We start from the raw sequence: 25583 nt of genomic DNA, 5'->3' as shown, positions 1-25583 counted from the left end.
GATATTCAAGGAGTCATTTTACGTCCAGGGCGAAGGAAACTGTTTTTGGTCTTATATGGTGTGAGGGCATATGACGGTGTTGATGTTGATTCGTCCGTCGGATCGGGTCGTAAAGTCTTGAGCTATTCGAGAGGAGTGGGCAATGTGCCGGCGCCGGTTCATTCTCTTCATTCTTACTATCATATATAATGTCATTCATTTCATCTCATTAACTCATTTGATTGGGTTGACGTCATGAAAGTCATCCGGTTGTAAAAATTCGCTACGAAGATTCATCTAACTTCATACCCAAACCCCGTAGAGAAATGGGACAAGGGTTGGACATGTATACATTTAGAGGAAACACATATGACACAATATAGACGATAATAATAAACAAGGAATAATACATATATCAGTCAGGATGCAATTGTAAGTCCGTGGAATAGGAAGCCATTTTCTTTCAGTCCATGATGTCTGTCTGTCTGTCTGTCTGTCTGTCTGTCTGTCTGTCTGTCTGTCTGTCTGTCTGCCTGTCTGTCTGTCTGTCTGTGTTCATGTGTGCGATGTCCAGCCAAAACCACGGCAAACAAAGATCTATAATGTTCGTCATAGGTTTTCACCTAAGACGCATGACAGTGTCTGAGAGCAATTCTTGCACCAAGACATCAAGCTGTCAACGTCATCAACAAGCAATACTCACAAAAATTATCCCGTTACCTACAAATTGAAAAGTCTATCGACACGACATGTCATACAGATGCGGCTGTCAACTACACGACAGAGATTTTGAACAATTTGGAGTCGCCTGGAGTACCCTCGAACATCTTGGGGTGGACGATTGCGGCACCGATTATCCTTCCCAGGAATATGAATCCTTCCCTCTGCAATGAACATGGAGCTGATGACGAATATTACTGAAGCCACCATCATGACTGGGCATGCCGTGGGCGAAGTGGTATTCCTCGGACTGTAAGTTCATTGGGTACGAAGCCATTTTCGGTCCGCGACACGAGGAGCCATCAGCCCGTAATGTTCGGAAGTGTTTAGGTGTATGTGCGCGAAGCCCAGTCAAATCTACGATACACAGAGATCTGAAATTTTGACATAGGACAATCGCTTAAAGTTGTAGGACTCCATCTTCGAAAACGGTGCTTTTGCCATTGTCAACTGTACGTGGATTGTTCAAGAGTTCGAAAGGCAAACACAATACAGTATACAAATTACCTCCAAATGGAAGGATATTAATATAGTTTATTCCGAAGCTCTAAGGAAACAATATATTTTGTATTAAATAACATGGTATTTTACAAGGTTTTAATATTATTTGTACCATCCATCAACCCGGTGTCTAAAGCATTGAAAGTAACAATAGAATAAAAATTAAATGATGAATTTCATGCAATTTACATCAAAAAGATGTGACTTAATAAATAAAATGCTTTAATTTGCCTTTAAATAAAGAGTTTAGAATCATCTAACGGTTGAATTACTAAACGCGGACAAAACCGCGAGCACATGCTAGTTATTTTATAATGAAAGAATCCCCCCAGGCAATTTTAAAGTGGAGGAACCTTTGGGATAAATTCGTCGGCGGGGCGAATCTTCCTTTCCCGCCACTCCACTACCCGTAATTTTTCAGCCTGGCCATACCAATCTCAATCACGCACGCAGAGTAAAATTCGAACCCGACCTCAGGTTCGGGTAAAAATTCCTAATCTATTCGGGAATCGATACCAGGACCTCGGAGTAAGCGGCAGGCACCCTACTCCTACAACATGGGGCTGGCAAAATGATGTAAAAACCTAAAATAAATAAATTCATGCAAGAATTAGCTGCTAATAACAGTCGCTGTCATGCGATACCAGATAAGTGACTTACCTTCCACGAAACCTGTAGGTGCACTTGATATTATTGGGGTAGCTGGACGGATACCGTGGTGAATAAAAGCGGCCGTGCATCAGAGAGAAATTGTTACTGACGAACTGGTGGTCACACACGGTACCTGGCACCCTCTGGCCGTCCGTCTGGAACATCCCTAAAAAGACAAAGAAACATGACTTTATTATTATTATACTCGAGTCGAAAACATATTAATGTGTAAGTCAGTTTGAAGTACACAAAACATAGTATGCGTCATAGTATTACACAAGCCCAGAATTTTTCAATTTCCAATGAACTCTGAGTAGCTTGTAAGAGATCATCCTCTGTGCAAGATGTTGGGCACAGAGAGCTGTGATGCGAGTGGATCGTGGTTTGTTCTTGTCTACATTCACATCTTGTATCACTTCAGCTGATCCCCCATTTCTTCAAGTTATCCCTGGAACTTCCCACTCCTGATCGTAGCCTGTTGAGCGACTTCCACACAAACCAGCTTTCGTTATGTCCAGGTGGTAACTGCTCAGCAGCTGGCATCAATCCGCGGGGGTGAAGGGTCCTCTTCCTCCACACATCCATCCTGGCCTTCTCTGGTGAGACAGTGAGCACCTCAGATGTCCTTAGGAAGCTCTTCCGGGATTTAAGCCGTTGCTGGGAAGGACTATGGCCATGCAGCGGGCGGACCCTGCACTGTTCCACTTTAAGCCTCTCCCTATTGTTAGCTACTTCTCTACGTACACGGGGTGGCGCTATTCAAGGTAGGTAACAGAGTTTATCTGTCGGAGTAGGCTTTAAGGAACCTATAATCAACCTACAGATTTCATTATAGGACCGTACCTACGTGGTTGACATTAGATGAACTTACCAGACTGGGAAAGCATATTCCTCAGAAGTAAAAGACAGTGCCATGGCATAAATTCGGATTGTTTCAGGATGAGAGCCCCATTGTGATCCTGCCAATTTGGGAACAAGATTATTTTGTGTGGATATTTTCATCTTATTACTCTTACAGTGGGTTTTGAACGAAAGAGCTCTATCAAGGGTCACTCCAAGGTATTTTGGTGCGTGAAAATGCTCCAATTGGATACCTGACCATTCTAGACGTAACTCACGATGAGCTTCACCATGGAAGGCAGATATTTATGTCTTAGAAGGATTGGGTCTGAGTTGGTTCTGATTCTGTCAAATTTCTCTCCACGGATTCACAGCTTAAGCCTTGTGCAATAATGGCTAGATCAGCTGCATATACGAAGCTTCTTGTGTTTGAGGTCAAAGGCTGGTCGCTGGTATAGATGCTAAGTCAATTTTCCGTGCTCTCCAAGAACGTGCTGACCTCAGCAGTCGACAAGAAAATCAGCTTTTTGGAAGAAGAGTGCTGATAAGTCCAATTAGATGGAAGTCATTGATAACAATATGACTGCAACAAATATACACAAATTATCGTTACCTGTATGTTTTACAAAGTCCAATGCAAAAATCAATATTGGAAACATAAGGGTTTTTAAGAAATACACTTTCAATTAGCACAGTGTGAGTGCCGTCCTTCATCCATGTCCGTGTCGGTGTACGAGAGTGCAGTCGTCGTGACAACATCAACGTACGGTCGTAAAAATCAATCAACTTCGGTGAATGAGTAATCAGATTGGAAAAAAAAAACGAAAAAGAATAAAGCTCACGCCATGATATTAAGTGATAAAAATATTCCCCATCACCCTGAGCACAAAATTGTAAAGTTGGGACGGCGAACGGATGCCCAATTGGCAGCCCATGATCTCAAATTGCGGCCCGGCCTATTGATAATGGTTCAGGGGCGTAACGAATTTAATACGAGCTCGCCTGCTAAAATAAAAATTTTGGGCCTCATAAATAAAATGTAAAACATGTGAAGAGTATCTAATATATAATTTAATTATAGTAGGTATAAGTAATGTGATATATTGTCAAATTATAGAAACAAATGGATTATTATTGTAAGAATATGAAAAAAATAGTGCTTAATAACTTGCATTTGACTGCCTCCGTGGTTTAACGACTGAGCTGCTAATTTGTTTGAACTTACAATTGGTTTCATTTTTCAGTAAATTCAGAACTGAAACCGAAAACGACGCACTTGTTATAAGAATTTATTCAACAACAACACAAAAATATACGAACAACATTTAATCAAAAACTCTGAAAAATATCAAACAGCATAAATGATAAGGATTCGCGGAGAGATAGATTGTTCGAAACTGAATTGACTTAGTGTTACTACACCTACTGCTTATTAGCATTAAAGGCTACATTTTTGTCGAATAAATGTGTGATAAAAGTTGTACAAAATTTGTGCATGATACGATGCACTACATATTAAATAAGTATCATCTTCTAACTGAAATATGGTATTTTGGTATCAACTTTCATTGTTGTGATTAAATAATTTTGTCGATGTTTATTTTGTGAGGAGGCTATCACGGTGTTGCGAGAGACCGCAATATTCGATATCAAAATCAGAGTACAGGCCGTTCTGTTTTTCTCCTTTTCAACACAACAATTTTAGAAAGTTCTGATTGATATTGTAACCAAATGAGAAACTGAAAATCTTAATTATAAGCACTTTAAAGAGAATGATTTCCGTTTCAATGAATCAAGAGGCAAGCAATAAATTTGAAAGTAAATACCTCTTAAATGGAAGCTGGATATGCAGTATATCTACCATCTTTGCAGTAATGCCTCAATAAAATCCTCTTAGAAGTAATATAAGGACAGCGAAAGAGACCAGAAGTCATGAATAATATGCTTCCATTATTATAATAAATGCTTTTAATATAATAGCGAATGAAATGATTTGAAACGAAATTAACTTTAGACTCATATAAATGCAAATTATTGTCTTTTTCATGACAGATATTAAAGGTTTGTGTTCATTTCAAGTAATATTCTCCTGCCCTTTAATTGCTGCCCTAGAAACGTATCAGTGGGAGAACTTAAAGGTCTGTGGTTTAAGGAGACTAGATAATTTTCTTTAGTTGTGGGAATATTTTCCTCAACTTACAATGAAAATAAGTATAAATGTCAAAATAAGAGTCAGAAGAAGGATGCGAAGGAAAAGAATAACAATATGGATAAAAATAATCCTAAGGCCGGAGATACGCCTCGCAGACTTTGTGGGCGGTCCAATCCAAGCTGCCTGTGTACCGAAATGAGTGTATTGATAATCCTACTATCTTTTAGTGTAATTCTTCGTGTGACATTCCATTCTTTTGTGCCATTTGCTTTAGGTCGCACCGACACAGATAGGCCTTATGGCGAAGATGGGACAGGAAAGGCCTAGGAATAGGAAGGAAGCGGCCGTGGCCTTAATAAAGGTACAGCCCCAGCATTTGCCTGATGTGAAAATGGGAAACAATGAAAAACCATCTTCAGGACTGCCGACAGTGGGATTCGAACCCGCTATCTCCCGGATGCGAGCTCACAGCTGCACACCCCTAACAGCACGGCCAACTCGCCCGGTCGTGTGACATTCTGTGCACCACAAAAGTTTCCTTAGTTACGTCATGAAGTGGGAAAGGTTCCACGCTAGTCGACCAGGATCTAACCTGGGAAATTCTACCACATTTTATTTAATAAGGGGACTACTAATAATCATTGCATTGCCTAATATTAGTATATAAATTTAACGAATTTCTTCCCATAAATGTTTGTGTTTAGACTTAAGGCGAAAATGTCTGATAATGCCACGAAATATATTTCTCGGAGTGAGGAATCTTGTAAGGTTGGTCCATAAAAGTAAATGTGACTGCCTTATGTATGGCTCATCACTGCTATCAACTTGACTTGTTACATGTTTCCTTCACTTGATTAAGACTGTTTAATATATCTTGCATATCTAGGTTATTAACGGAAATTCTACTTTCGCTAGAACTAGCTCCATGAATTGCACCATGTTATTTTCTTCTGTGTGGAGAATTGTAAAAGTCATATCTTTCGATGGAGTCAGTTATTCTTCTAATGGAATTAGACTCTTCTTCGGAACTACTGATATCCGATTAGAATTCTTCACTCTGGGAAATAGTAGTAGTAGGTCTCTTTATTAGTGGCTATTCTTTTTTACCAGTTTTAAGATCCCTACACAGATAGGTCTTATGGCGACGATGGGATAGGAAAGGGATAGGAGTGGGAAGGAAGAGGCCGTGCCCTTAATAAAGGTACAGATCCAGCATTTGCCTGGTGTGAAAATGGGAAACCACGTAAAACCATCTTCAGTGCTGCCCACAGTGAGGTTCGAACCCATTATCTTCCGGATGCAAGTTCATAGCTGCGCGCTCCTAACCGCACGGCCAATTCACCCGGTGTGTTGGTATGTTTACTGCCACGTCAAAGAACTCCTATGAGAAAATATCCGACGGCCATATACTTCTAGAACTCACAGAGAAAGATCGAATGACACCTCACAAGATGAGCTACCAAGCCAGAGTTCAGAGCTACGCTAATTGTTATCCGGGCAGCAGGGTGACATTAGTATACCTCAAGATGGTGGCAGTATTGCATCACCCTGGGACTTCATAACGAGGTCAGATTATTGCTGGTGGATATATTAGCCTTATATTTACACCGTGATGATAAATGCTGGCGTCGGACTAATTGGCTGAATGGTCAGCGTTGAGGCCTTCAGTTCAGAGTGTCCCGGGTTGGATTCCCAGCCAGGTCGGAGATTTTAATTGCGTCTGATTAATTCTTCTGTCTCGGGGACTAGGTGTTTGTGTCTGCCCAAACAATTTCCTCGTCTGATTCAGAAAACACACTACACTACCAACCACTAGAGAAACATGCAATAGTGATTACATCCCTCCATGTAAGAATGCGTCGGGAAGGGCACCCGGCAGATAAACAGGGCCAAATCCACATGTGTGACCCCATTCGTACCCGCGACCACACAGATGGGGGAAAAGCGATAAAGGAAGAAGATGATGAACACTGGCTTAGCACTTGTTTCCTAGAAATTATAAAAAAACCAAACCAAACCCCATGGCACTACAGCCCTTGAAGGGCCTTGGCCTACCAAGCGACCGCTGATCAGCACGAAGGCCTGCAGATTACGAGGTGTCGTGTGGTCAGCACGAAGAATCCTCTCGGCCGTTATTCTTGGCTTTCTAGACCGGGTCCGCCATCTCACCGTCAGATAGCTCCTCAATTCTAATCACGTAGGCTGAGTGGACCTCGAACCAGCCCTCACGTCCAGGTAAAGAGCAATAGTGATTACATCGCTCCATGTAGAGATGCGTCGGGAAGGGTACCCTGCCGAAAAACAGGGCCAAATCCACATATGTGTGTCCCCATTCGTACCCGCGAGCACACACCACGTGGCCGGCTCCTAGAAATTATAAGGATTTCAAAAGTAACATATTCCTGAAACTATCGCTACAGACGTCAAAACGACCGATTGCTTGTCCAATTTAACAGACTTTATAATACATAGTAGAGTCATTAAGTTCGTGGAATGGCCGTCTAGTGTCGCTGTGGTGCAATACAGTGGAGTGTTCGCAGCACAGCAGGTTGCCGCGACAGTTTTTCCGTAGTCCCAACAAGAGGCAGTTGCGTGCTTACAGTATTACCACAACTACGGTCTCGGTGATGACAGATAGTTGAATGTCAGCGGAGATACCTGAAAATGTCGTAGTTTGATCAACAGGCAAATTTCAAGTTCTAACAAAAAATAGGCAAATCCGCTAGCGAAACCTTTGGTATGATCAAGTCAAAATCCCTGGATCGATGGGGAAACCCCGCGAATAGGCAGATCAAAAGGCTATGTGATATTTGAACTGTTAGCGCTATCCCACGAACATTTTGACTGTACTATGTACACAGGTGTGCACTGTGTTGCTTACACTGTAAGCGCCAGTAGAAGAAGTTATTGACTGTAGTACATGAATGCACGTCGTATTGCCTGCACTGTAAGCGCCAGTAGAAGAAGTTATTGACTGTAGTACATGAGTGCACGTCGTATTGCCTGCACTGTAGGCGCTAGTCCACGAATTATCAACTGTAATAGCATAGACCTATCTCAGTTCTGATATGGAAAAATGATACTGAATGTTACAAGTTCCAAATACCCGAACCTGCTTTAAATCGGTGGAACATCCAGAAATTAAACACAAGTCAGTCTACTACTATCAACCTTGGACCGGGACTGTGAACTCACGATTCCTAGATCCTAGTCTTGTATACCTACCCGGATCGTTAAGGAATGAGTTTCATACAATTAGTGACGTGCCGAGATCGATAGCTCGGGAGATGGATCACCGTCATTCTGAACTGAAATTGGCCGGTTTGGTGCCGGCTCAGTCCGGTGGTATTTGAAAATGCTACAATATGTTAGCCTCGTGTCGGTATATATATTTTACAGTTTGTTTTACATGACTCCGGCATAGATAGGTGTTATCGCGACGATGGAATGGGAAAGGCCTAGGAGTGCGAAGGTATTGGCCGTGGCCTTAATTAAGGTATAGCCCCAGCATTTGTCTGGTGTGAAAATGGGAAACCACGGAAAACCATCTTCAGGGCTGCCGACAGTGGGGTTCTAACCCACTATCTCCCGGATGCGAGTTCACAGCTGCGCGCCCCTAACAGCATAGCCAACTCTCCCGGTGTGTCGGTATAGTTACTGGCAATCCAACGAACTGCTATGGGAAAACATCCGACAGTTCGGCGTCACCGAAAAGCGTTAGAAGAGTTCGTTGGATGTAAACTCAATAAACTTACATATTATTCGTTACAGGAGCCTCCGTGGCTCAGACGGCAGCGTTTCGGCCTCTCACCACTGCATACCGTGGTTCAAATCCCGGTCATTCCATGTGAGATTTGTGCTGGACAAAGCGGAGGCGGGAAGTTTTTTCCTCCGGGTACTCCGGTTTTCCCTGTCATCTTTTATTCCAGCAACACTCTCCATTCTCATTTCGTAGCATCTATCATTCGTTAATATATCACTTTGGGAGTGGCGACCCCATAGTACTAACAGCCTATATATGATTCATTCATTACATCCATGACCCGGTCGCTGACTAGAAAACAGGTTGTAGGTTTTTATTTTCATTATTGTTACAGTGAGCTTACATTCGAGAGATTGTGGGTTCGAATCCACCTTGAAGATGCCTTTACGTGGTTTCCTATTTTCACACCAGACCAGTGCCTTTCCAATCCTAGCCCTTCCTATCCTTCTGTCGCCGAAATCCTTCAGTGTGTTAGTACGATGTTAAACCACTAGCAAATATATTCTATACAGTGTGGCCGTAAACATTCTGAACTGGGCATTTAAGCGTTAAAGGGTTTGTCATGCTGATATATAATTTATAAAACATAATTCGTTCGCCTCTGTGGTGTAGTGGTTAGTGCGATTAGCTGCAACCCCCCGGAGGCTCGGGTTCGATTTCCGGCCCTGCCACAAAATTTGAAAAGTGGTACGAGGGCTGGAACGTGGTCCACTCAGCCTCGGGAGGTCAACTGAGTAGAGCGGGGTTCGATTTCCTCCTCAGCCATCCTCGAAGTGGTTTTCCGTGGTTTCCCAATTCTCCTCTATGCAAATACCGGGATGGTACCTAACTTAAGGTCACGGCCACTTCCCTCTTCCTTGTCTGTACCTTCCTTCCAGTCTTCCCATCTCCCAACAAGGCCCCTGTTGGGCATAGCAGGTGAGGGCGCCTGGGCGAGGTACTGGTCATTCTCCCCACCTGTATCCCACGAGCCAAAGTTTTATGCTCCAGGACACTGCCCTTGTGGCGTTAGAGGTGGGATCCCTCGCTGAGGCCGATGGAAAAACCAACCCTGGAAGATAAACAGATCAAAACAAGAAGAAGGAAACGTAGTACGATACCCCGCGCCCTTGTCAGTTTATCACCTGCTTAAGCTAGCAGGGAAGGGTAATGTAATTACTTCTGATAACAGATCCCTTTCAGAAATCAAGAAAATAATAGTGATAGCAAAACAAGCCTTAAAAAATAAGAAAAACTTCTTGCTAAACAACCATGTCTGTTTGGAGACAAGGAAATAATTTTTCAAGAGCTTTGTTTGGAGGCTGCTACTGTATGGATGTGAAACATGGACGTTGGGGAAACGGGAATAAACAAAACTTGAGGCTGCTGAAATAGTGGTTTTCGAGAAGAATTACAAAAACAAGTTGGACAGAATAAAAAACAAATGAATTTATTTTAAAGAAAACAAAAGCCGGGCTGAATGGCTCAGACGATTTAGGCACTGGCCCTCTGATCCAAACATGGCAGGTTTGATCCTGGCTCATTCCGGTGGTATATGAAGTGCTCAGATACGTCAGCCTCGTGTCAGTAGATTTACTAACAGGTAAAGAAGCTCCTGCGGGACTAAATTCCGCCACCTCGGCGTCTTTTCCACGCGAGGTATTTGACCACGGATCTCCGAGCTGATAGGATCGAGTATGCTACAGCGACACCGGCCAAAATCTCGGTGTGTTTGTATTTGATGCTGATTTCTGGGCATAGCTCTCAAGCTGGTCTTAAGTCCGGTGCAGATTTAGCAACACTGCCTTGTAGAGCCCACTTAAATTCCCCGAGAAGCGATCTGATTGGCTAACTTCAGCAGCTAATAAAATGAAAACGGCGTGGTATATCGACTTATATCTTTCAAATTTCTTATCAGAATGACCATGGGCGAAACGTTACGGCCTGCGTTGTAGGCGGGCTCGGGCCTTTAAGGGTCCCCACAGACTCTTTGCAAAGAAAACAAATATATATAGCCTATTGTCACTCTGCAGGGTGGTTTTGTAGAATCAGTCTAAATAGTTTGTTTTACAATTTGTACTTAGAGAAATAATTGCCACTTGGTTGCATCGAGCAGTTGTATACAAGATTTGCTATTGCCGTCTCTCGCAACACGGTAACAGTCTCCTCACAAAAGACCAGCGCCAAATTATTTAAAATTAATCACAGCAATGAAAATTGATACCAGAATATTATACATTAGTTAGAAAAATACTTATTTGATGTGTAATGTATGTGCGATCGTATCGTGCACAAATTTTCCTGAACATTTCCCTTTTATGACATATTATTCGACAACAATATTTGTGTAATGATAGTCAGTCAGTCGGCTCTTTGCGCGAAGGTAATAACAGGCTTGCCAATTGTGCCGTTCTATATTTTTCAAAATTTATTTGAACAGTTGTTCATCTAATTTTGTTCGTATATTTTTCTTTGTTGTAATCTTAAAAATTCTTTTTTTTTTTTGGCTAGTTGCTTTACGTCGCACCGACACAGATAGGTCTTATGGCGACGATAGGAAAGGGCTAGGAGTGGAATGAAAGCGGCCGTGGTCTTAATAAAGCTACAGCCCCAGCATTTGCCTGGTGTGAAAATTGGAAACCACGGAAAACCATTTTCAGGGCTGCCGACATTGGGATTCGAACCTACTATCTCCCGAATACTGGATACTGCCCGCACTTAAGCGACTGCAGCTATCGAGCTCGGTAATCTTATAAATTAATATAACTGAGACTTCGGAATCGGTTACAGAGTATAGTTCTGCGGTTAGGATGAAACCAGTTTTCAGTACAAACAACTAAATGGTGTATAGTTGGCAATTCAGCAGCTTAGCTGTTAAACCACCGAGGTAGTCGAATAGAACATATTAAACATTATTTTTTATAATCTTGAAATAATAAATAATCCCCTTGTTTATATAATTTACCAAGCTCGATAGCTGCAGTCGCTTAAGTGCGGCCAGTATCCAGTATTCGGGAGATAGTGGGTTTGAACCCCACCGTCGACAGCCCTGAATATGTCTTTCTGTGGTTTCCCATTTTCACACCAGGCAAATACTGGGGCTGTACTTTAATTAAGGCCACGGCCGCTTCCTTCCTACTGTTAGCCCTTTCCTGTCTCATCGTCGCCATAAGACCTAACTGCGTCCGTGCGACGTAAAGCAACTTGTAAAAAAAGAAATATTTATACAAGTTGACAATATATTACATTGTTACTGGACAACGTACTGTAATTAAATTTATATTAATTAGTCATAGGTTTAATGTTTTAATTGAGGGGCCCAAAGTCTTATTTTGGCAGGCGGGCCTGTGTCACATTAGTTACCTGAGAAATACTAACTCTCTAACGATCATATACCCTGTTCACTTTGTTTCCGACCACCCTGTATTCCGCCATTCTGTTTCCACTGAGGCCGACCGCAGATATAACATTTTCTGATGAACTCACTTGAGAAATACTATACTGATTAAAGTAAAGTCTTCAACGATCTAATTCGCGGAGAAAATTTTATACAATGCAACAAACAGATGTTGTGGTAACAACATTTCGGTTCATTTGTTAGGAAACTAGTTTGAAACATATCTCGTGATATTACTTCGAAATAGGATGAAATAACGCAGTGATATACTTCCCGATCGAAGAGGTTTCATTTTCAATAAAGCCAGTGTGGTGCAGAGAAGCAAACTTTCCTTGGGCTGTTTCATTCCCCCAAATGATCAACCAGCCTGTGTTTTATGGTCCATTTCTACATTTGGTAATAACTATTATTTCTGAGATACTGGAAAATAACGCAGCTTGCGGATAGAAGGCGAAGCTTGTTACATTCCTATCAGAATAACTTACAAGTCTGCAAACGCGTATTCAATAAAATGAAGAAACCATGTGTGTGCGCATCATGAGTGGCAGCACATAATGAATGCTGTTTCAAAAGTGATGAGCGAGAGCCAAGGATAAGCAGAAAAACAAACTCATTTTTTCTCTGGTAAAATTAAGTTTAAATAGCTTTCTGATTTAGAATAATTCTATAATTTCCTTTTTTACGAATTGCTTTACGTTGCTTTAGGTAATAATAATAATAATAATAATAGTAATAATAATAATAATAATAATAATAATAATAATAATAATGGCGTATGGCCTCTGGAGAGGCCTGATGCAGTTCTTCTTCTAGTAGACGGCCTATTAGGCGACCTGCATGTCTGTGAAGATGAGGGCTCTACCACATACACCCAGCCCCCGAGCCACTGGAATTAACCAATTAAGGTTAAAATACCCAACCCGGCCGGGAATCGAACCTGGGATCCTCTGAACCGAAGGCCAGTACGCTGACCATTCAGCCAACGAGTCGGACAGTTGCTTTAGGTCTATGGCGACGACGGGATAAGAAGAAAGTGGCCCTGGCATTAATTAGGTACAGCCTTATCATTTGCCCGCTGTGAAAATCGGAATCCCAGAAAACCATCTTCAGGTTCCCGTCAGTGGGTTCGAACTCACACTGCATACTGGCCACACTTCAGCGACTGCAGCTACGGAGCTCGGTTCTATAATTTCTGACCTGTGGTTTCACCGATGAGCGTTTCCAAACCATGGGAGTTATTTTTAGGAAACAATTCTGACCACAGCATTCAATATCTGATTTTCAATGTAAAGAACAAATGCACCCAACAAGAAGAATTTTACTTCAGGGTGATCAAATCAAATCAAATCCAATCCAATCCAATCCAATCCAATCCAATCCAATCCAATCCAATCCAATCTTTTTTTTTTTTTTTTGCTAGGGGCTTTACGTCGCACCGACACAGATAGGTCTTATGGCGACGATGGGATAAGAAAGGCCTAGGAGTTGGAAGGAAGCGGCCGTGGCCTTAATTAAGGTACAGCCCCAGCATTTGCCTGGTGTGAAAATGGGAAACCACGGAAAACCATCTTCAGGGCTGCCGATAGTGGGATTCGAACCTACTATCTCCCGGATGCAAGCTCACAGCCGCGCGCCTCTACGCGCACGGCCAACTCGCCCGGTTCAAATCAAATCAAATCAAATCAAATCAAATCAAATCAAATCAAATCAAATCAAATCAAATCAAATCAAATCAAATCAAATCAAATCAAATCAAATCAAATCAAATCAAATCAAATCAAATCAAATCAAATCAAATCAAATCAAATCGAATCGAATCGAATCGAATCGAATCGAATCGAATCGAATCGAATCGAATCGAATCGAATCGAATCGAATCGAATCGAATCGAATCGAATCGAATCGAATCGAATCGAATCGAATCGAATCGAATCGAATCGAATCGAATCAAATCAAATCAAATCAAATCAAATCAAATCAAATCAAATCAAATCAAATCAAATCAAATCAAATCAAATCAAATCAAATCAAATCAAATCAAATCAAATCAAATCAAATCAAATCAAATCAAATCAAATCAAATCAAATCAAATCAAAATCAAAATCAAAATCAAAATCAAAATCAAAATCAAATCAAATCAAATCAAATCTAATCCAAATCCAAATCCAAATCCAAATCAAATCAAATCAAATCAAATCAAATCAAATCAAATCAAATCAAATCAAATCAAATCAAATCAAATCAAATCAAATCAAATCAAATCAATCACACACATTTAATGCTGCCGCACAGGTGACAGATATCCTTTGAATTGTTTGCCTAGTTTTTGTTCCATGATTTCAAACGCTTACAAATAGTCGCAGAATAAATATCGAAAAACATGTTAGGCCTACTCGTACAAGGGTTTTTTTTTTTTCACAATTGACTTAACGTCGCATCGAATAGACACAGATTGGTCTTTTAGCGACAATGGGATAGGAAAGGCCTAGGAGTGGGAGGAAAGGACACGTGCAGCCTCAGCTTTTAGTTGGTGTTAAAATGATAAAGCACGGAAAGCCGTCTTCAAGTCTGCCGACAGTCGGGATCGAACGCATATCTGCCAGATGCAAACTCACAGCTGCGCACCCCTAACCGCGCGGCCAAATCGCCCGGTCGTACAGTAAGTACTAGCTCTGTTTGTAGAACCAGTACATGATAGTTCGACATATCGTCTATACACGGTTTGCAAGGTTTGAAGCATGACGAGCTTTCTTCCGAAACAAAAGGTAGTGGTTGGAGACGTCAGCTGTTTTACGTATCATTCTTCAAAATAACCTTCGGTTTTCTAATTTCTTCTCAAAGCGCTCCTGGTGATCGTTAAGGCGTCAAGTCTATTGCTCCAGTCCGGTCGGAAACAGTTTCAACCTCGGAAACTGTACATGACGCTGTTGATGGTGATTCGTCCGTCCGATAGGGACGCAAAGTCTTAAGCTTCGGTAGGGGCGATTAGCGGTTGCCACACAAAATTACATTTTTGTTCCATTTCATCCGGCTGAAACTAGGAATGATACGAATTATAAAAACAAACAATTTATACAAATATTGTTGTGCTATCTGCTAATGATTTCCTTTAATTATTAAGAAAGTTATTTGCGGAAATACTTACAAGATGTCGTTCTTCGTGGCTAAGCGATTTGTATAGCGCCATAGCAAGGAGCGGACACTTTGCATGGGCTGTGAGGAAGGGTAACAGGGGAATATATCTTTTGCCAAGTTCATGGACACTGAAGTATGATTCACCCGCTTGCCGGGCGCATTCGTCAGTCTGGCAGTCTCTTTAGTGTCTGTTAGTTTCTTTTTTTTTCTTTCTAGTTGCTTTACGTCGCACCGACACGGATAGGTCTTATGGCGACGATGGGACAGGGAAGAGCTAGGAGTTGGAAGGAAGCGGCCGTGGCCTTAATTAAGGTACAGCCCCGGCATTTGCCTGGTGTGAAAATGGGAAACCACGTGAAACCATCTTCAGGGCTGCCGACAGCGGGGTTCGAACCTACTATCTCCCGAATACTGGATACTGGCCGCACTTAAGCGACTACAGCTATCGAGCTCGGTTGTTAGTTTCTTAGTGTGAAGCCAAATGGTAAAAGATGTTTAATTAAATAATCACACCGTACTTCTGTTTCATTGCAATGCGTGTATAATGTTGTTCTTTGATGAAAGTTTTAACGTAGAGAATTGAATCAAAACATATATCCCCCCCCCGCCCCGTTCCACTATAACCAACAAACGTGGGTACTTTCTTATGTCTGTACATCGTTTTTCTCTCTCACCACCACCACCATCACTTCTAATTCCCAATCGCCGCTACTGTAAGCTTCAGTGCCGTTTGACAGGAGTAGTCTATGCGCCGGCACCTGGTTTCACCCTCTCCCTTCCTAGTATATATCAGCTCTTTCGTTTCATCTCATGAACTCCTCTCAGGAGGTAATTGTCAGAAAAGGCATCCGATCATAAAAACTCGCTCATCTTACTTCTAACCCGACCCCATAGGCTTACGGGATAAAGGTTGGAAATAGTTTCAAATGTCGTCCCACTTCCAAAAGCAGCTTCAAGTCATCTTCACTTGAGCTCGGTTCGCTACAAAATCTTATCTGAATCAGTGGACTACATATCAGACATTATTAGCACTCCTAAATGATGATGATGATGATGATGATGATGATGATGATGATGATGATGATGATGATGATGCTTGTTGTCTAAAGGGACCTATCGTATAGGTCATCGGCTCCTAATGGTACGAAATGAGACGAAATGAGACGAAATGGAATGACAAATTAAAACTCCAAAATCCTCCAGTGACCAGAATTCAAAACATGAGGACGAAGAATGAATGGGTGGATATGAATTTAAAACAATCAGTGGATACGACAGGCAATTTCTCGCATTCACAGAAACTGACGTGAAATAATAGTACTACTGACGAAGGGACTGCGTCTATAGCATAATACTGAATCAATGATGTATTTAGTCTAAAGGGGTCCAAAATCCAAGTCATTTTCGATATGAAAGTAGAATCATGGTATTTTCCTTACTCCTAACTACTTCATAAAACAAAATCGAGACTACTTCATTATTTGCGCAGCTGCCTGATAGATGTGCTATCTAATTTTCAGTGCGGTTATGAAAGGAATATAGGTGGCACTGGACATTCGCGCGAGCATTCTGACTCTCTGACTGAAGGGTTTTTCGTCTAGTATCAGAAATCGTTCCAACATTTGGCTTCTGGTTTCCAACAGTCTGAAGACGTTGCGCAAACAACAAATTGGCAGCCAGCAACTCTGATGATCTCTTATACGAACGCGAAAATGAATGTTCGCACGTGCAAAATGAACATTTAAATCTTTCACCGCCTCGATTCAGTATTCCAGTCGTAATGTACAGGGTGTTCAGAAACAACGTGAATGTAAGTATTAGAGCGTTGGTATTACTAATAGGTAATTTTAAAGAAAGTCGATATCTTGCCCCCCTTTTCATTTTATCACGTGGTGAAATAAGCCAATCAGATTGCTTTGCGGATGAATTCAAATGGGCTTTACAAGGCGGTGTTGCTACATCTGCACGTGTCCTGGTTGGGCTTGAGAAATGAGCAGCAAACATTAACACATCGGAGGTTTCAGCCTAAGCTAAGGTAGCGTGCTTGCTATAGGGCGAGCCTACCAGCAGGGAGACCGTTGTTCAAGATCCTCCCCTGGAGAAGTTCATGTGTTTTATTAGTGCTCTAAAGCCTGTCATAATTCACGTGAAGACTTAGCAACACCGCCTCGCATAGCCCATCTGAAATCACCAGCGAAGCGCTCTGACTAGCTAACTTCTGCAGCTCATAAAATGACGACGCTGTGAAATACTGATGCATTGTTTTCAAATGACTTATCAGTACGACCAACGCTCTAAGCTTCATATACCCGATTCAAGACTTTTCCAACCATTCTGTATATAGGGGAAAAGAAGTGGGAATGGACTGTGAGCGTTAGAAATTTCCCAGCCATCCACAAGACATTAAACTAGTAATGGGATAGTGGGCATAAAATTATAGCATCTCTTGATTCTGACACCCAATTGCGTCTGTTTTCTTGATTTTCTGAGGGATGAAAGAATTTCGTTCCTTATGCTTTCTGCTACTTTTCTGTCTAAACATATTCGGTAATTAGCAACACCGCCTCGCATAACCCATCCGAAATCACCAGCGAAGCGCTCTGATTCAGAGTTCTACAATTTAATTCTGTTACACCCAATTGCGTCTGTTTTCTTGATTTTCTGAGGGATGAAATTAGTTCGTTCCTTATGCTGTCTGCTACTTTCCTGTCTAAACATGTTTAGTAACACGACAAATCTTTGACGAAGCATCTGGTTTCGCTCGTGATCTGTGGGATATTTTAGTGCTCTATTAGGCCCTCTAGACCCAATCTGTGCAGTCATGTAGGTTTTTCTTCATGAGATTCTGTCGTTTTTAGTTCGTAAGCTGCACACAGTTCTGTTGTTCTGTTTGGGGAGAAGGAAGATGTAGAACATGAAAATATTGGGAATGAAATAGCACGGTGCGGCTACTGCAAAAAGAGAGAGAGATCCACTACTCACGCTGCCAGCGCAAGAAGTACCTGTGCTTTGAACACGCTGAATTTCTACGCATCGATTCTGAATATAGATTCACAGCTAGAACTGAACAAAGAAATTTTCAAACGTTTTGAGTTGATAAACTGAGCTTTTTGTTTTTGGTCGGAAACAACGTGAAATTATAAATAAGTTGAAATTAGTCAATCAGATCGCTTCGCATGTGAATTCGAATGAGCTTTACGAGGCGGTGTTGCTAAATCTGGACGTGGCTTGGTCGGGTTGGTGAACTATAAGCATCAAACATTAACACACTGTGGATTTCAGCCAATGTTAACGTGCCGTGCTTGCTATAGGCCGAACCTATCAGCAGGGAGGTCTTTGTTCAAGACCCTCCCGTAGAGAAGTTTATGTCTTCTATTGATGCTCACAAGCCGGTTATAAACCACTTAAGGATTTAGTAACAACGCCTCGCAAGGCCAATCTGTTGTCTCCCGCGAAGCGATCTCATTGGCTAACTTCAGGAGTTGATAACATGACAAATGGGCGAGATATCTAATTATATATTCCAAATATTTATCAGTATACTAACCCTCTAACGTTCATATATCCGGCTCATGTTATTACCGACCACTCTGTATAATATCCTATTAATGTGCACATATTCAGTGCTAACAAAATTTGCATTGTAAAGTAGCAAAATGGTGACACAAATATTTGGTTTTGTCATAATGAAATGATGATAATGATTCATTTATAGTAGAATAAGATTTATGAGAATAAGTTATTTGTAAAACTTATTTCAGAGTCGGTCTTTGTGACCCAACCCGAGCACTCTTGTAACATATTCCGACCCGTTCACCTAATCTGAACGAAAAGTGGAAGAGTTTCCAGTCTTCGAAAAATGAAGCATGGACGAAAGAAAGGTAAGCGCCATGAAAGGCCTGACAATGAAAGACTTTCTGGGCCTATCAAACTTAACAGCTTCGGGGCTGAAAGAGAACAAGAGTTGACCAACAGAGGTCGGATAGGAAAGATGTACATGAGGATCTCAGCACAGTAAGATAAACCCATACCAGGCTCAGCTACTGGACCCGCGGTTGACAGCCACTTGGTCCCATTTTAGTCACCTCCTACAACAGACAGGGAATACCGTGGATAGATTCCACTCCCCCACCCACAGGCAGCTGGAGTTTTCAACCTGGTCGGGCAATGAACCTGGAACCTCCTAATTCGAAGGCCAGACTCTAAAATAACAAATGGACATATTAAATTCGAGAGTTCCTACATGATATCTAGAGACAAATTACACCCTGAAACCAGGTTAACTCAATTAAATCACGATCTACTTCGCTTCGACCCTCATTAATTGTGCGTTACCTCGAGAGTGTGGAATTGAATTGCGTCCCGGCGGGGGATGGACACCACAAGCTGACACTCTGACAGTTGGCAGCCCTGAAATGCTCCTCTGGAATTACATTAGCTTGTGTTATCTTGCTTGAAGCACAAGCACACTGCCAGCGGCATAAGGCAAGGTCTTTGTTATTGCTTAATAGAGCCGTAGCTACCATTAACTGCGACTCAGACTCTCCCGCTATCTCGTCGGGAATGTCCTCGACACAAGTTAACACCCTCTGTAGAGATCAATAGATTCATTAGTCTTCTAAGTAAGAATATTGATTGTGCTTCCAGCCTTGCAACACAATGCAAACAGAGTGAGAGAAATTCAGGTCTCCACACATTCCGGGTCACTGCTCCCTTTAACAATGTATTCTTCCTTCTATCTCATCGTGGTGTATAACATTATGTAAATACTCTCGAGTATAAACGCAGTTCAATGGGTCCTCACAGAAACTATATATTTTACATTGCTATTCTATGTTCTGTATTCTATTCTATATAACTATTATTTATAGAGTCATAAATAAGTTACAATAGTGCTACATACATACATACATACATACATACATATATACATTATCATTATAGACTGTTATGCCTTTCAGCGTTCAGTCTGCAAGCCTCTGAGAATTTACTACACGTCGCCACAATCCTCGATTTGCAACTAGTGTTGTGGCCTCATTTAGTTCTATACCTCTTATCTTTAAATCGTTAGAAACCGAGTCTAACCATCGTCGTCTTGGTCTACCCCTACGTCTCTTACCCTCCATAGCAGAGTCCATTATTCTTCTCTATTCGCCTCACATGACCCCACCACCGAAGCCGGTTTATGCGTACAGCTTCATCCATCGAGTTCATTCCTAAATTAGCCTTTATCTCCTCATTCCGAGTACTCTCCTGCCATTGTTCCCCCCTGTTTGTACCAGCAATCATTCTTGCTAATTTCATGTCTGTTACTTCTAACTTATGAATAAGATATCCTGAGTCCACCTAGCTTTCGCACCCGTAAAGCAAAGTTGGTCTGTAAACAGACCGATGTAAAGATAGTTTCGTCTGGGAACTGACTTCCTTCTTACAGAATACTGTTGATAGCAACTGCGAGCTCACTGCATTAGCTTTACGACACCTTGATTCAATCTCACTTACTATATTACCATCCTGGGAGAAAACAGAACCTAAATACTTGAAATTATCGACCTGTTCTAGCTTTGTATCACCAATCTGACATTCAATTCTATTGAATTTCTTACCTACTGACATCAATTTAGTCTTCGAGAGGCTAATTTTCATACCATACTCATTGCACCTATTTTCAAGTTCCAAGATATGACACTGCAGGCTTTCGGCATAATCTGCCATTACGACAAAGTCGTCAGCATAGGCCAGACTGCTTATTACATTTCCACCTAACTGAATCCCTCCCTGCCATTTTATACCTTTCAGCAGATGATCCATGTAAACTACGAACAGCAAAAGTGAAATATTACAGCCTTGTCTAACCCCTGTAAGTACCCTGAACCAAGAACTCATTCTACCATCAATTCTCACTGAAGCCCAATTGATGGCAACGCAAAAAGAACTCGACAAGTTTGCGAGATGAACAGCAGGCGATGGTAAACTGTAGTGATAAATGGGGTAAAATTCACACTGTGTGTTTCACTAATAGAAAAAGTACTCTCAGTTTTAATTAGTCTGTTGATGGGCTTAAAGTTCCTTATGGATATCTCTGTATGTACTTAGGTGTTAAAATAAGGATGGATCTTCTTTGGGGTACTCACATAAATCACATAAATCTGCACATGATCTGAGGGTTTTCAGGAATTTTAGTAAGGATGTAAAGGAGAGGGCATATACGTGTGTGATAAGGCTCCAACTAGAGTATGGTTCCAGTGTATGGGACCCTCACCAGGATTACTTGATTCGAGAACTGGAAAAGATCCAAAGAAAGGCAGGTCGATTTGTTCTGGGTGATTTCCGACAAAAGAGTAGCGTTACATATATGTTGCAATGTTTAGGCTGGGAAGACTTCAGAGAAAGGAGACGAGCCGCTCGGCGAATTGGTATTTTCCGAGTTATCATTGGAGAGATGGCGTGGAATGACATTAGTAGACGAATATGTTTGAGTGGTGTTTTTAAAAGTAGAAAAGATCTCAATATCAAGATAAAGTTTGAATTCACGAGGAAAAATTGGGGCGAATACTCGTTTATAGGAAGGGGAATTAGGGTTTGGAATGATTTACCAAGGGAGATGCTAAATACATTTCCAAATTCTTTGCAGTCATTTAAGAAAAGTCTAGGAAAACTGCAGAGAGGGAATCTGCCATCTGGGCGACTGCGCTAAATGCAGATCAATGTTGATTGATTGATTGATTGATTAATTAATTGATTAATTGATTAATTGATTGATTGATTGATTGATTGATTGATTGATTGATTGATTGATTGATTGATTGATTGATTGATTGATTGATTGATTGATTGATTGATTGATTGATTGATTGATTGATTGATTGATTGATTGATTGATTGATTCATTCATTCATTCATTCATTCATTCATTCATTCATTCATTCATTCATTCATTCATTCATTCATTCATTCATTCATTCATTCATTCATTCATTGATTGATTGATTGATTGATTGATTGATTGATTGATTGATTGATTGATTGATTGATTGATTGATTGATTGATTGATTGATTGATTGATTGATTGATTGAAACGGGCTAAGCAACAAATTTAATAAAAGTGAGTTAGCTGCTGCCAACTAATGTGGAAGATTCAAACTATCTTCTGTGATTTGGGCTAGCATGAGGAATACCCGTGCGTTGAGTATAGCGAAAATTTGGCATATTTGCAAGATTTGTTTATTTCTAAATATAATATGCTCGTACAGGCGATTCGTACCATTTGAAATCGAATGGTTAAGTTTTACAGTGCATACTAGCTGATGTACCCGTGCTTCGCTACGGAATTCTACATTGTATACAGAATTCTATGTTAGGTAGTGTACACGTTGTGAGGAAGATTGTATTAAATTGCATAGCTCTTAACGTCACGCTAGAAACGCGACGGGGAAGTCACCAAACATATTTTCTCATATGAAAACTAGATTACGGGATTTTCATTGTAACGGTAGGTCCGCTTGCCTACCATCAGTTACAGTCAGGTAGGGGAGTTTTCATTATAATGACAGACACTCACTATCCACCAGCCTTTTTACATCCTCAGAAAGACTGTTTTTGTAGTTTTCCCAACTGAAATTAACATAGATCATTTCAGTGACGTTAGTACGAATGGCGCCATTAAAAGCAATGCTTTCATATGAGATACTCGATCAAGTGAAAAACCACACATTTCCTTACTTTTAACGAACAGTACTACGCTCCCGATCTAACAGTCCAAAATTCCTGAGCTGGAATGACCAGACAGCAGACAGCCGTGATCCGTGAACACACTATAATTTCGGCGGGGGGAAGAGGAGGGGGGACAAATAGTGTAGAGGCCCGGGAAAAAACTATGCCCTTTTACTAATCTGTCTCTTAGGAGAACCCGATGTGTCGGAAAATCTCAATTCTCTACACTGGCGGCGGAGAAAACTATCTGACTTGGAGGCAATTTTCCTCCCCCAAGCTAGAGGGGAAACCCCTTATTCACTGCTAATTTCTTATTAAAGGAATGTAGATTTTTTTAAAAAAGAGTGAACAGTAAGAAACTTTTCTTAAGAAACGGCTCTTTTCAGGGTTGAATTTTGAGTTATTTAGTGAATTTTGGTTCGATAATTTGGAATAAGCCTAAATTGTAATTCTAGACCAGGTCATACTACTAGTACTAATACTACTACTAAGCGAGCCTTTGCCTTAATGTGCACACTGCTCATTCAAAACAGCGCGTCAGAGTAGGGATCGAATAGGTGGAATACTATGATGAACCACTATGTTACGTACCAGCAGTGTCAGGAAATATATGAACCATAGGAATGGCATGCTAAAGAAGAAATTTTTCTAACTCGCCAGCTATTTCCCGCCAATATTCAGTCAGGCTGTTATACCCGGTACGCAGCAGTAATTCCATCTATCGGAGTTGAGTGGCGGCATAAGAGACAAAGAACATCACAACAAACATTGGTCAATGTAATGTTACTGTTGATCAATGTTATGCGCTTTCGGTATTGTAGACTTCCACATTTATTTTTCTTCCGACTCTGAAATACCACTCTTATCATAGTCGGTACGGTAAAACTGAATAAAATATAAATTACTGGAAATTGTTTTCTCTATAATTTTTGTTATGTAGTACTTCTCGTCAGGACCAATAACATAGATATTTAAAAACTAAATTTTAGGTGCCTTCCCCTAAACTACAATTTCAACCAGGATGAATAAAATTATTTATTGCTTAGACTGTAGTTTCTTATTACCCAACTCTATATACCGATTTTCATTAAGTTCTGTTAAACCATTTTCTCATGCCTCGGCATTGATATGGACTTAGCAACAAAAATACAAATTTATGAGTAGCTGTGTTATCATAGCTGGTACAGTAAAACTCTATACGACATAAATGATCGGAAACTTAATTCTATATAACTTTAGTTGTGCAGTATCTATAGATAGGACTACTATAACATAAATATTTGAGAATTAAATGTCAGGCCTTCCCCTAAATTACCATTTTACTCAGTGTGAATAAAATTATTTATTGCCTAGATCAGGGCCTCTCAGGGTGCATGCGCGTGGTGCATGCACTGTGCACAGTGCAAAAGACGACTTCGCTTGGTTGACCAGAGTGCAGACCCCCCACTCCTCGATTTGGAGCAATAGCGCTAACTCTCTCTTTCCTCACGCCTGTCTCGCTCGCTCCACCTGTCTCCCTCTCCCCCACTTGCGCCGTAGCGCTCCAAATCCGGGCTGAGTTGAGCCGAGTATAGCCGAGTATAGCCGAGTATAGCCGAGCATAGCCGAGTAGCCCAGAGACGAAGCGTTGATCCGAGCCATACCGAGCGGCACCGAGCGGCACCGATGCACAGTGCACGGAGCTCTTGCACCTCGTTCTGCACGCGTGAGATTTTGGGCGTTTGAGAGGCCCTGGCCTAGATTGTAGTAGCTCATTGCCCGACTTTACATACCGAGTTTGATTAAATTCTCTTCAGCCGTTTTCTCGTGATACGTGTACATACATACAGGCAGACAGATTTTACGGAAAAGTAAAAAGTGCATTTTCTTGTTACTGTGGACATGACCGACACATAAATTCCTTTTTCTTTCAAATTCTGCAAAAAGTACAGATAAAACTCTTATTTTATATACTGTATAATATAGATAAATGCACTGTTAAGCATATTCTTAACATACGAGCATTTAAATGCATAATTCCAGCTTTTATTGATGTTTTTGTATAAACAAGAGAAATACTATATATTAATGTTCAAATCGATACAACAATGGTAAGAAAAGAATGCTATTCGCCACCGGAAACCTTTACAATGCATTGTTGTTGACAGTCTACAATATTAACAAGAGCTGGGCAATGTGGAAGTTTATTTCGGTGGCGCTTTTGGTTTCCGGTTCAGATGTTGGAATTACAGGAAAATAATATTCTACATTACCTGAAGTATCAGAGAAGAGAGAATATCATGTTACTCTAAGCTTGCCAGGTACGAACCCACCCGCCCCATAATGTATTTTTACTTATATAGCCTACAGTAGAAGAATTCAAACCGTGGCATCCTGGAACTAAAGAATAATACCATCTTATTCATTCGTATGGTCTTGACACTAGCCGGACCTAACTAATGTTGACCATTGTTTGACGTGCCTGGTCGCCTTAATATTAATAGAAATAAATACTCGCTCATTTTCCTCTCCATAATCAATATCCCTTGAGCGCCAGCCTTCAAACTTATGGCTTGAAGACGATAGTTGATAATTAATAGTAATAAGTAATGAAACTCTAGATACTCCCATGGGTGGAGTGACAGAGCACTAACCATTAAGTACACACTAACTAGGAAACTGACGATCATTAATAAGAATTTATGAAAGTACCAATTAAAATAACTATTTATTAAGATGATAAACGTGACGACATACTAATGAAAACTGAAC

At 41.0% G+C, this 25583-nt stretch overlaps 1 protein-coding gene across 1 annotated transcript in view; it reads right to left on the bottom strand.

The window, feature by feature from the left end:
• The window catches only part of LOC136875003 (suppressor of lurcher protein 1), a 1553195-nt gene that overhangs the window by 261259 nt on the left and 1266353 nt on the right, over positions 1–25583 (bottom strand). Inside the window, exon 6 of the mRNA XM_068227855.1 lies at positions 1861–2017. Coding sequence (XP_068083956.1) covers positions 1861–2017 — 157 coding nt within the window. The remainder of the gene's footprint in view (positions 1–1860; positions 2018–25583) is intronic.

Source organism: Anabrus simplex, chromosome 5, assembly GCF_040414725.1.
Source record: "Anabrus simplex isolate iqAnaSimp1 chromosome 5, ASM4041472v1, whole genome shotgun sequence".
NCBI lineage: Eukaryota > Metazoa > Arthropoda > Insecta > Orthoptera > Tettigoniidae > Anabrus > Anabrus simplex.
Note: the sequence above shows the minus strand (reverse complement) of the source record. Positions and strands in the feature narration are given on the sequence as shown.